The sequence below is a fragment of the Rhinatrema bivittatum genome, chromosome 3 (assembly GCF_901001135.1).
Source record: "Rhinatrema bivittatum chromosome 3, aRhiBiv1.1, whole genome shotgun sequence".
Lineage (NCBI taxonomy): Eukaryota > Metazoa > Chordata > Amphibia > Gymnophiona > Rhinatrematidae > Rhinatrema > Rhinatrema bivittatum.
Window position 1 is genome coordinate 172,585,421 of NC_042617.1, and position 12,612 is coordinate 172,598,032.

The window sequence follows — 12,612 nt, forward strand, 5'->3', positions numbered from 1 at the left end:
GGGTAGTTGACCAGAAAACCCACTTGACACCGTCACAGAGACTGAATTTTACCTGTGAATAGTACCTTACAGGTACATATGGTCAGGACCTACATCACTAAACAATCGATTGTCTTTTATGATATATTGTAACTGAACCTATTTGACACCTGTTATAATGTACTATTGTACGCATTTACCTACTTTAATTTATGTGCCTACATGTAAACTGTTGCGATGGTATATAACTTAGTGACGGTATAGAAGAGAGTTTAAATAAATAAATAAATAAATAAATAAATAAAATTAAATAAATATAGTGAGACCGAGGGAGTCGCAGGCCCCTTGTCTGGACTGGCTTTTTATGAGCCAGTCGTCTAGATATGGAAAGACATATACACCTTTGCGGCGTAAATGTGCAGCCACTACTGCCAGGCAGTTCGTGAACACTCGGGGTGCCGAGGCAAGGCCGAATGGCAGTATTCTGTATTGATAATGCCTGTGACCCACCACGAATTGCAGGTACTTGCAACAAGGAGGGAAGATTGCAATATGGGCATATGTGTCCTGAAGGTCCAGAGAGCAGAGCCAATCCCCTTGATGTAGGAGAGGTAGGATGGTGCCCAGGGACACCATCCTGAACCATTCCTTGTAAAGAAATGTGTTTAAGGCACGGAGGTCCAGAATTGGCTGGAGGCCACCGGTCTTTTTTGGAATTAGAAAAATCCAGTTGCAGGACCAGCTTGTGGAGCTGGCTGCGCTCTAGGTGTCCTCATCTGGCGTGCATGTCCTCTGAGGAGCCCAAGCTGGTCGAGCACGAGATGTGAAAGGATAATACCTGCGTGGTCTATAGAATTGCTTCCTGATGTCCCTTCATATGCCCCTGCAGGCTACGGAGGGTGCACCCGAAGTGACAGTTGACGCAGGGTCTCATGATGGTCTTTTAACTGGGCCACTACATCTTGGATCTTGTCCCTGAACAGGTTTTCTCCTGTACAGGGGATATCTGCAAGCTTATCCTGCACCTCTGGGCGAAAGTGAGGCCTTGAGCTAGGCCCAGTGTCTAGCACTAATGCCCGTTGCCGAGACTCTGGATGCTGTTTCAAAAGAGTCGTAAGCAGCTCTGACCTCGTGTTTACCTACTTCCAATCCTTTGTGTAGGATGGAGAACAAGGTCTCTTGTTGTTGCTGTGGTAAAGTCTCTGCAAATTCTTGGACTTGTTTCCAGAGATTTCTGTTATATTGGGTCATTTATAATTGATATGCTGCTATTCGTAATATCAACATGGACCCTTGAAAGACCCTACGCCCAATGCATCCAATGACTTTTGATCCTTTCCAGGAGGAGCAGAGGAGTGTGGATGAGATCTTTTAGCCTTCTTTTGGGCTGATTCTACAACCAGAGAGTGGTGGGGCAATTGACTTTTCTGAAATCCTGGGGCTTGTTGGACCAGGTAAGTAGCATCTGTCTTCCGGTTTACTGGAAGAACAGTACCTGGATGGTCCCACAGGCGGTTGAAGAGGTCAAGGAGAACTTCATGCACTGGTATCGCCATCACCTCTTTTGGAGCATCTACGAATTGCAAGACCTCCAACATTTTGTATCGAGCATCCTCCTCCATTATCGATGGAAATGGTATAGTCTCAGACATTTCCTTGACAAAGCTGGCAAAAAAAAAAAAAAAAAGAGGTCCTCCGGGGGAGAACAATGCCTTTCTTCAGGAGGTGAAGGCTCTGAAAGCAATTTCTCGGAATCTTGTGAGGAATGATCCGAGGATGCCTTCTCCCATGGACCATAGGGAGTGTCTTCCTCTCCCACTGGGATTCCCGAGGAAGGTTGCCAGAACCTGGAGGGCAAAAAGGCTTCGATGGATGCGGCACCGGCATCGAGGGCACAGAGGCGGATGCAGTGCGCTTAGGCACCGATAGTCCTGGAACGGGCTCCGGCATCAGTGGATTCCATGCTGGGATCGGGTCGGACGTCCCTTCTTCTTCCTCCGAGGAACCTGGTATGGGAATCGGGACCTGCGGAGGCCTTGATGGTTGACTCAGTGCCGGCGTGTCTGATGGCAAGGGCTGAGTCGGCAGGGCACCAATGAGGGTGTCCAAATGCTCGAGGAGGCGTGCGAAAATAGAGGACGCCGGTTCGGGGGCCGGCACTGGTGGCGAATGGAAGCCCTGAAGGGCATTCAGCACTGCCTCTTGGACCATACGGTCCAATTCCTCCCGAAAAGCCGGCATGGATGGCACGGCAGCTGGGGTAGGAGGCAGGCTAGGCGTCACCGGAGCTTCCATGGGGGTTTGTGGAGGCTCGGTGCCTAGCACTAACATTGGTGTGGAACGCCTCTGGGTCCTGGGTCCAGAGGAGGATGGGTGCTCCGCTCCCCGGGCCCTCTGCAGGCGGCTTGGTGGAAGTCGATGCCGCTGCAGTATCGGTGCCGGCACCAGGCGGGAACGCACGTCGATGCCAGTAACGATGTTTACCCTCTGTGCTCGGTCCAGTCCTTCTCCGGCACAGAGGACCATGACATCGATGCCTTCGATGGTGTCTGTGACGGACGGTCACCCGGCTCCACGATGTTCCTGGCGGGGCGTCTCAGAGGTCGATGGACCCTCTCCGGTCTGTAAGCGTATTAGTAGACTCTCCAAGGGAAGAGGACAGGTAATAAATGCATAGATGATTTATCATGCTGTCTATGAAGAATGCCCATCACAGGTAAGCAATTTTGCTTTCTCCATCGATAAGAAGGATTAAAGTTTGTCATAACCAGTAATAAGTCCCACGCTAAGAGTTACTTGCAGAGCTACTTAACCCATGACCTGGCTCCACACAGTGAAGAGTGGACTACTGAGTAGACATGCTGCACAGAACTGCTCATCCAAAGTTACTGTCTCTTCAGGGCATACTGTTCAGACAGTAATGGGTCATGAGGGTGTGAATAAACAACCAAGTAGCATCTCGGCAGATGCCTTCAAGTAGAAGTAGCCCGGAGATAAGCTACTGAAGCTGCCATAGCTCTCACTTGCTAAGCCTTACCAAAGTCTGTAATCTGTAAGCCGACCAGCTAGCCAATTTGAAAGAGCTCTTTTGGCAATTGAACTTCCCAACCTGTTGTTATCAAGGGACATGAACAGTTGAAAAACTGGACAGTGAGGCTGTGCCCTCTTCAAGTAATGGGCTAGGGATCTCATACAGCCCAAGGAGTGAAGAGCACATTTTTCTTTGTGTGCATGCAGTTTCAAAGACAAATGTTGGCAGCACAATCATTTGGTAATATCGAAAGCAGATACCACTTTAGGAACAAACTTTAGGTGAATGCACAGAACGACTCTTGTGAAAAAAAACTGGCCATATGGTGAATAACAGACCAAAGCCAGCAATTCGCTCACTCTTCATGCCAAAGTGACAGCCTTGAGGAACAGCACCTTTCAAATGAGAAACTTCTGGACCATCAACTCAGAGGTTCGAAGGGAGGTTTCATGAGCTAAGTCAGAACCACAGATCCTAGGGTGCTGGTGGTTTGCTTTGACACTAAAGGGTAAAGTGAACTCTTCACTGGCAGGAGAAAAATCAACAGTCTGTCCCCGCCAACACTAGCAACCCCTCCAAAAAGCCTGAATTGCTGCCTTGGATAACCCCCGTTGCTCAGAACAAATGCAGCAAAGTTTCTCTGCACTAACCCCTTTCAGCTTTCTTGTTCTGCATTTGCTGCAGAGCGTGGACTTTTTCCCATCCGCATTATTAACCACTCCCATGGCAGGGAAGAAGTAGCCTCACGCACACACATTCTCACTCTCCGTATATCCTCCCAACAGTCTGCACTGAAGATTGGCTGATGCTTTGTTCCAGTCCTCTGCAATTGTTTTTTGTTTTTAATTCATTCACTTCCAGGTGACCAACAAAAACACTCTACTCAGATTTTTTTTCCAAAGGAGAAGGGGGGGGGGGGGAGAAGGGGAAAAGAAGATAAAACAAACAAACAATCTAGTAACGCTGGAAGCCCCCTGGTCCTGGCACTGCTTTCACTGTGAGAGCTGCCTTCAATTTGTATCAATCAGATCCAGGACCATGTTCAACTGCGGGAGGAAGTACTTGATTTTCACTTCGGTAGCAGCCCTCTACCAGAATTCCACTATATCTATACTCAATCCACAGCATGGGATGTCTACTTATCTGCTGGAGACAGAGAATACCAGCAGGCTGAGGTCAGCACAGATGCCTATAAGTGTTGACAGCAGCAAGGCTTTTGTTCTGTCTCCATCTGCTGGTCAATGGACATAACCCCACTCAGCTGAGTGGGTCTGCATGGACGACGAGGAAGTTCTAATTTGAAACATCTTGCCATGACATTTTCAGACCCATTCAATGTATAGCAGAACCATGAAGCCTTGCTATTTGAGCTCATTGTACTTCACGCATAATCATTAAACTAAATTTGCATTGGGAAGGCTCTCCTTGCACCTGCAGACCCTATAAAACTAACAATTAAAAAGCTTAAAATATAAAGAAAAATAAGACTTTTATAGACATTATGTATATAAACTTACAGGAGCTTCTTCCAAATTTTCATACAGGTAACGCTGAGTCCTTTTTACCACAGATACATCCGATCCCAGGAATGGAATTGAATACTGTTTTAGTTCATCACTATAAAACACTGTACCCCTACAAAGAAAAGAACATTTTTAACTAGGTGTAAACTTTGTGCATGTCTTTCACCTCTGCCACATTGTAAACTAGAAGCTTCAAGCATATTTCAATACTATTAGTAGGGGAGCCAACTCCAAACCAGAAAAAGTAATGGTAAGCTTCTTTCCTGATTTTCAGAGTTGTCCCCTGATTTGACAGGATTAACGCTGCAAGAAAATCCTGGAAGTCAGTCAGTGTATTCTCTGCCAAGGAACCCAGGATCAGCTCTTAAATGCTAGAGAGCCAAATTGCAATATCTCTTTGGGCACGGGGGGTGAGGTAACTATCCGCTTCTAGAACGAAGCACCTGAAAGATGCCCACTTAAAGTGGGAAAATAATATCGGCAATATTATTCTCAGAACCTGGGATATACGCTGCATGGCATGTAATATTAAAATGCAGGCATGCAAGCACTAAATGCTTAACAAGTGAGTTCACTCCTAAGGTTCCCACAGATAGACCATTAATAACCTACACAACCGACATGTTATCTGATCTGAAAACAATGCTGGCCCTAGACAGACGTTTTCCCCATAACCTTAGCACCACCACTATTGGAAAAAGCTCCAAAACATTTAAATCTCTTGATCCTGTACTCATGCCACCTAGCAGGCCATTGGCTTGGCACACCAGGCTCCCCTGAAATATATGCTGTGACCCATGCCCCCGGAGGCATCAGAGAAAAGCTCCAGTTCGTTGCTATCCCTGGGCAGGTCGTCAAAAAGCCACCTCTTTGAATTCCTGCAGAAAAAGGTCCCATATCTGCATGTCCTGCCTGACTACCCTAGTGACCCTGATGTGGTGGTATTTCTGCTCTACACCTAGTATGGCCAGAGCTAATCTGCGCACAAATGCCCTCCCCATAGGAATCACTCAGGATGCAAAGCTAAGTAGCCCAATGAGGGACTGAAACTGATGCAAAGTTGCCTTCCTAACACTGGACATTTCCGAATGGCTTCATGCAATTTTAGGACTTTGCCCCCCGGTAGTCTGGAGATCTATGCCTGCGCATCCAATTCTATCCCAAGGAAAATTATTGACCTGGCTTGCCCTTTGTTTTTTCCATATCCAATGGGATGCCAAACTCCTCCGCAACACCCTGGAAGGTGGCCAATAGGTGCCTATAGTCCTGCACATTTCTACCCACAAACAGGAAATCGTCCAGGTAGTGTACTACGCCTGTGGATCCCAACCGCAGCTGTACCACCCAATGCAGAACAGGAGCTGAACAGCTCAAAATACGCATATAAGATCCAGCAGCCCATCGGGATGCACCTGTCAAAATAAAACCGGCCTCTGAATTGGAAAGCCTGGAGGTGAAAGGAACTGGGGTGGACAGGAAGAAAGCAAAATGCTGACTCTGCATTCGTCAGCACGACACGGTCACCTACCTCTCTAATAATTGCTATGGCCGAATTATGGGATGCATGCATAAGAGACCACGCACAGCTGAGGGTCTATCAGGTCATTCACTGAGTTTCCCGGGGGATAGGACAAATTGTGAATGAGCCTGAACTTCCCTGGCTCCTTTTTTGGCACCATCCCCAGAGGGGACAGAACCATGTTTGGAAAAGTGTGTGTGTGTGTGTGTGGGGTGGGGGTGGGGGGGGGGGGGGGGGAGAATGGCAAAGGACCCTTAATTCTACCTATAGTGATTTCTGAAGAAATCTTCCTCTCTGTCTCAGCCTCATGAGCAGATAAGGACTTTGCATTGCGTGTGGACTGTACTCATGACACCCCCCCTCCCCTCCCCCCCCCTAGAATACAGTCCACACGCAATGCAAAGTCCTTATCTGCTCAGGAGGCTGAGGGGAAGATTTCTTCAGAAATCGCCGTAGGTAGGATTAAGGAATAGGCACGGAATAGGAAAACCGGAGGAGAAACCAGCCGTAAGCTTTGCTGCTTCACACCGCAAGGGGTAGCGCTCTAACCATGGCTTCAAGGCTTCAATGTTGACTGGTTGTGGGCACTAAAACCCTTGCTGCTGCAAGAGGCAGTAAGGGGCTTCTGTCTATGATCCCTAGGTTGCTGACATTGGGATGCTGGGTGTCCACTGCCACAAGAGCATAAATGCTTGAATTTGTACGTGGACCCACTGCAATGTCCGGCATTGAATTGCCTGCACGTGTCGCACCTCCCTCCAAAAGGGTGGCAGCAATCTATCTCAAGAACCGCCTGAGCTAAACCGCTTGTCCAGCTGCGATGACCTATGTAAGGTCATCTCTTCCAACCAAAGGTCTATCCCTCGATGCCTCTAGGAGACAGCACTGTCCTCGGCCATGCTTCTCTGGAACTTGACCTCATAATTCAGCCAAGCCCCCCCCCCCCCCCGCCGGTGCGCTTTCATGATGGTGTCTAAATAACGAATTAAATAAGGCTCCCTCTCTGGTTCGGGCTCCACTATTACATGTTACTCAAGTGTATTGATTTTTTGCCTCCTTTCTTTTGCATTAATCACCCTCCTCCTTGTCCTTCACTTCCCCCACTCCACTGTTGTGGTCAATGATCAATAGGGGAAATGTATAAATTCCCGGTGACATATTTTCTTTTTAATTTTCCTAGGGACACTTCAAGCTAGAGAGTTAACACCACACAAAGGAGCAAAGTCAAGCCTGCCTGACCACCAAAGACCCGGCATCTGCACCTCTAACAATTGCAGCTGAACCGGTTTTACCAGAAGCCCGCTTTTTCTTAAAAGACTTCAAAGCATTCTGCATGAGGGTGGCAAGAGCCAGCTCTTCATCACTGTTGTCATAGGGTCAGTGTCAGCGAGCAATACTGCTGTCATACCTTGGTCCAACAGCCGTGGACCTGAACTGTCCCTTGGGTCTGGAAGAGTATCATGATCCCAAGGGTAATGCCGGCCATGCCCACCTGCCGTCTATTGCCTGGTGTGCTGGGCCTGACAAGCATTTCGAAGCCAGTCCGTGCATCTCCTCCGTGTGCTTATGAAGCTCTACCACGAGATCCTCCAAATCCTGCTGGCCTGCACCAGAGATGTCTTTTTCCCATGTGGCTTCGTACAGTATGGGGAATCCTGGCTCAAAAGTCTCCTGCCCCTCTGCAGTACTAACTCGGGGGAAGGATTAGCTTTACACTCTCTTCCCACACCCGATGCCCTCACACCAGGGTTGATCTCCATGCCTTACCACCTCATGACAGAGGTTTTATGCCCTTCAGAGCGACTGACTCATTATGTCTCGTTGGTGCCATCAGTGATCTTAGCTGCCACACCTAACTTGTAAACAAATGTGGAAGTGAAAGAAAATATACAAATTGAAAATATCTGAAACTGATACATCCCTCTTTTCTTTTTTATATTTAAACCATCAAAACTGCTGAACGTATTTGGCCTTGACCAAAACTCCACGCAGTGCACACCTACTCTAGCAACATAGCTATAAAGTAAGAACCTCCGTGTCACTTCTGCCAACCCCTGCGCACCAGTCAGTGCTATTAAAAAAAGAAAAAGAAAAAAAAATTCCTGCCCTCTCATAGCACAGATGCTGCTCAGCCAATGTGCAATATACCAAAAGTGACGTGACTGCATTACACCCGGCACACACACCCAAAATGGCCACTGCCCTGTCCCAGTGCCCCACACCAAGGTGTCTGCCGGCAAACAGTGGTGCCCCTCAAACATGGCTACCACTGCTTTTGGTTGCCCCGCCTAGAAATGGCCTTTCCTGAGCTTCTCTGCTCCCTAAACAGCCGCCACTAAGAAAATGCCCTACTCCTGGATAGCTGTCATTTTGTGGTTGCAGTCACCCTGCTTAACTCCCCCCATGATGCCTAGCAATACACAGGCAAGGAGGCAAAACTGTCGGCAATCTCCAAGACACCCGCCTTCTCCATCCCCCTCCCGCAATCTTCCCATCCTATCTTCCCAGCCAGTGACCAGGCCACCGACGGTCTCAAAGTAAAATACTGGTGATTCAATCTCCAAAGTAGAGAAAAGAGGGCCCTGACCCAGGTTGCTCCTTCTCGCTAGCGACCCCACAAGGCCACCTGAAACCCCACATCTCACAATCGAGATGCCAGCCGTGGTCACAACCACTTGAGCGCCATATTGAGCAATCCCTGGATGCTTCTACCATTTTTACCTTTACTCTCCGGCTGTGACCATGTGCCACACTATTACATCTTTCCCTTCTTATCTTTTCCTCTTTTCAAATTTTATTTTATTTTTTTTAGGCCTCGAAATTCAGCCCTTTTTATGACTCATTCCAAGCATGCCTGCTGATCGACCATGCTGCCTTACCAGAACCTGAAATGGTCGGTTTGTGCCGAACCTGCCCCCATCGCTTAAAATCATGCCGCTGGCAGCGATCAGCATTGGCACCTGACAAGAACACACTGTCTCGCAGTCAAAAGGGCCTCCTCCTGATGACTCGCAAAGATCGCAGAGGCTAAACAAGCACGATCGCAGAGGCCGCCACACAGCAGGCCATGCTGATAGAAAAGGGGAGCTGCTGCCCAATGGCTGTGTATTTGAGCCACCTACCTCAGCCAATCTTGGATGTCCTGACTCATCCCCCCCACCCCCATCCCCGATCTCCACCCTGCCCCTCTTTTACTTTAACCCTTTCTTTACTATATGCCCTACCTGTTACCCTTTCCCTCAGGCCTCCCCTGCTCCCTCTGTGCCCGGCTTCTTTAGGGCTCCGTCACAGGGTCTTAACTGTTTATTTCTGTGGTCTCATGCTTCTCTGGATTTGCTTAAGACTTGGGAGAACAGTTGGCAGAACTGTTGGCCACGTAGGAACTGCAGAAGAGCAGCATAGTGGGCCTTATGCAGCAAAGCAGAGAAGCATGAAGCAACAGCAATAGACAGTTGTATATACAGCAAGCGCTGCACAACAGTGATAATTGTGCTATATGCCTGTCCCAAACAGCTTATATAACAGACAGTTGTACATAGAAATTCTGTGCAACATGGTGACAACTGTGCTAAAAAGTGCCAGTCCCAAAGATAAGCACTTTTTTAAAAATGTATACATATCTAGTGCACCTTTTCAGTTTTATGTGCACAAACCATATTTTATATGCAAAGACATGATTTGTGTACATAATTTCTGCACATACATCATGCCTTTTATTCGCTACACATTTGTGTGCGCACATTTTTTGGGTTACTGCGATTTATTTTTTTTTAATTTAATCTTCCAATGCATTTGCATACCACTAACTTTCTGCTTCAGGATTTAACTTTTAGTGCATTTTAGTGGGGAAACTTTTGGGGAAGGGGGGAGACTTTTCAGAAAGGATGGGCTCCACCTTAACCAGAGTGGAACCAAGCTGCTGGCACTAACTTTCAAAAAGGAGATAGAGCAGCTTCTAAACTAGAACAAGGGGGAAAGCAGATAGGCACTCAGCAGTGCATGGTTTGGAGAAATGTATCCTTGAAGGATACTAATGAAACAGGAGAGTTAGGGCATCCCAACAGAGAGGTTCCATTAAAAGCAAACATAGTCCATATGCCTATATGTAAAAAATCAAAGCTAATGATTTCCGAATTATCCCAAACAACTGAAAAGCAGGTTGTTAAAACAAACAAAACACACACTTTGAAGTGTCTGTATGCCTATGCCAGAAGTCTAAGAAATAAGATGGGAGAGTTAGAGTGTATAGCAGCAAATGATGATATTGACATAATTGGCATCACAGAGACTTGGTGGAAGGAGGATAACCAATGGGACAGTGCTATAACAGGGTACAAATTATATCGCAATGATAGGGAGGATCAACTTGGTGGAGGTGTGGCACTTTATGTCCGGGAAGATATAGAATCCAACAGGATAAAGATCATACAAGAGACTAAATGCTCAGTAGAATCTATATGGGTAGAAATCCCATGTGTGTTGGGTAAGAGTATAGTGATAGGAGTATACTACCATCCACCTGGACAAAATGGTCAGACAGATGATGAAATGCTAAGAGAAATCAGGGAAGCAAACCAATTTGGCAGTGCAATAATAATGGGAGATTTCAATTACCTAATATTGACTGGGTAAATGTAACATCAGGATTTGCTAGAGACAAAGTTCCTGGATGTAATAAATGATTGCTTCATGGAGCAATTGGTTCAGGAACCAACAAGAGAGGGAGCTATTTTAGATTTAATTCTTAGTGGAACGCAGGATTTGGTGAGAGAGGTAATGGTGGTGGGGCCACTTGGCAACAGTGATCATAACATGATCAAAACTAATAACTGGAAGGGGGACAATAAGTAAATCTGCAGCTCTAACACTAAACTTTCAAAAGGAAAACTTTGATAAAATGAGGAAAATAGTTTAAAAAAAAACAAAACTGAAAGGTGCAGCTGCAAAGGTTAAAAGTGTTCAACAGGCTTGGACATTGTTTAAAAATACAATCCTAGAGGCGCAGTCCATATGTATTCCACACAATAAAAAAGGTGGAAAGAAGGCAAACAGATTACCGTCATGGTTAAAAGGTGAGGTGAAAGAGGCTATTTTAGTCAAAAAAACATCCTTCAAAAATTGGAAGAAGAATCTATCTGAAGAAAATAGGATAAAACATAAGCATTGTCAAGTTAAGTGTAAAACATTGATAAGACAGGCAAAGAGAGAATTTGAAATGAAGTTGGCCATAGAGGCAAAAACTCATAATAAAAACTTTTTAAAATATATCCGAAGCTAGAAACCTGTGAAGGAGTCGGTTGGACCATTAGATGACCGAGGGGTTAAAGGGGCACTTAGGGAAGATAAGGCCATTGCAGAAAGACTAAATGAATTCTTTGCTTCCGTGCTTACTAATGAGGATGTTGGGGAGATACCAGTTCCGGAGATGGTTTTCAGGGGTGATGAGTCAGACGAACTGAATGAAATCACTGTGAACCTGGAAGATGCAGTAGGCCAGATTGACAAACGAAAGAGTAGCAAATCACCTGGACCGGATGGTATGCATCCTAGGGTACTGAAGGAACTAAAAAATGAAATTTCTGATCTATTAGTTAAAATTTGTAACCTATCATTAAAATCATCCATTGTACCTGAAGACTGGAGGGTGGCCAATCTAACCCCAATATTTAAAAAAAGGCTCCAGAGGCGATCCGGGTAACTATATACCAGTGAGTGTGACTTCAGTGCCGGGAAAAATAGTGGAAACTATTCTCAAGATCAAAATCGTAGAGCATATAGAAAGACATGATTTAATGGAACACAGTCAACATGGATTTACCCAAGGGAAGTCTTGCCTAATAAATCTGCTTCATTTTTTTTGAAGGAGTTAATAAACATGTGGATAAAGGTGAACCGGTAGATGTAGTGTATTTGGATTTTCAGAAGGCGTTTCACAAAGTCCCTCATGAGAGGCTTCTACGAAAACTAAAAAGTCATGGGATAGGAGGTGATGTCCTTTCGTGGATTACAAACTGGTTAAAAGACAGGAAACAGAGTAGGATTAAATGGTCAATTTTCTCAGTGGAAAAGGGTAAACAGTGGAGTGCCTCAGGGATCTGTACTTGGACCGGTGCTTTTCAATATATATATATATAAATGATCTGGAAAGGAATATGACGAGTGAGGTTATCAAATTTGTGGATGATACAAAATTATTCAGAGTAGTTAAATCACAAGCGGACTGTGATACATTACAGGAGGACCTTGCAAGACTGGAATGTGGACAAGTGCAAGGCCCTGCATATAGAGAAAAATAACCCATTCTGTAGTTACACAATGTTAGGTTCCATATTAGGAGCTACCACCCAGGAAAAAGATTTAGGCATCATAGTGGATAATACGTTAAAATAGTCGGCTCAGTGTGCTGCAGCACTCAAAAAAGCAAACAGAATGTTAGGAATTATTAAGAAGGGAATGGGTTAAAAAAACAGAAAATGTCACAATGCCTCTATATCTCTCCATGGTGAGACCGCACCTTGAAAACTGTGTACAATTCTGGTCGCCGCATCTCAAAAAAGATA

General features: G+C 45.9%; 1 protein-coding gene across 1 annotated transcript in view; it reads right to left on the reverse strand.

The window, feature by feature from the left end:
• SCCPDH (saccharopine dehydrogenase (putative)) overlaps positions 1-12,612 on the reverse strand; it is a 131,008-nt gene that overhangs the window by 83,313 nt on the left and 35,083 nt on the right. Inside the window, exon 7 of the mRNA XM_029593947.1 lies at positions 4,528-4,645. Coding sequence (XP_029449807.1) covers positions 4,528-4,645 — 118 coding nt within the window. The remainder of the gene's footprint in view (positions 1-4,527; positions 4,646-12,612) is intronic.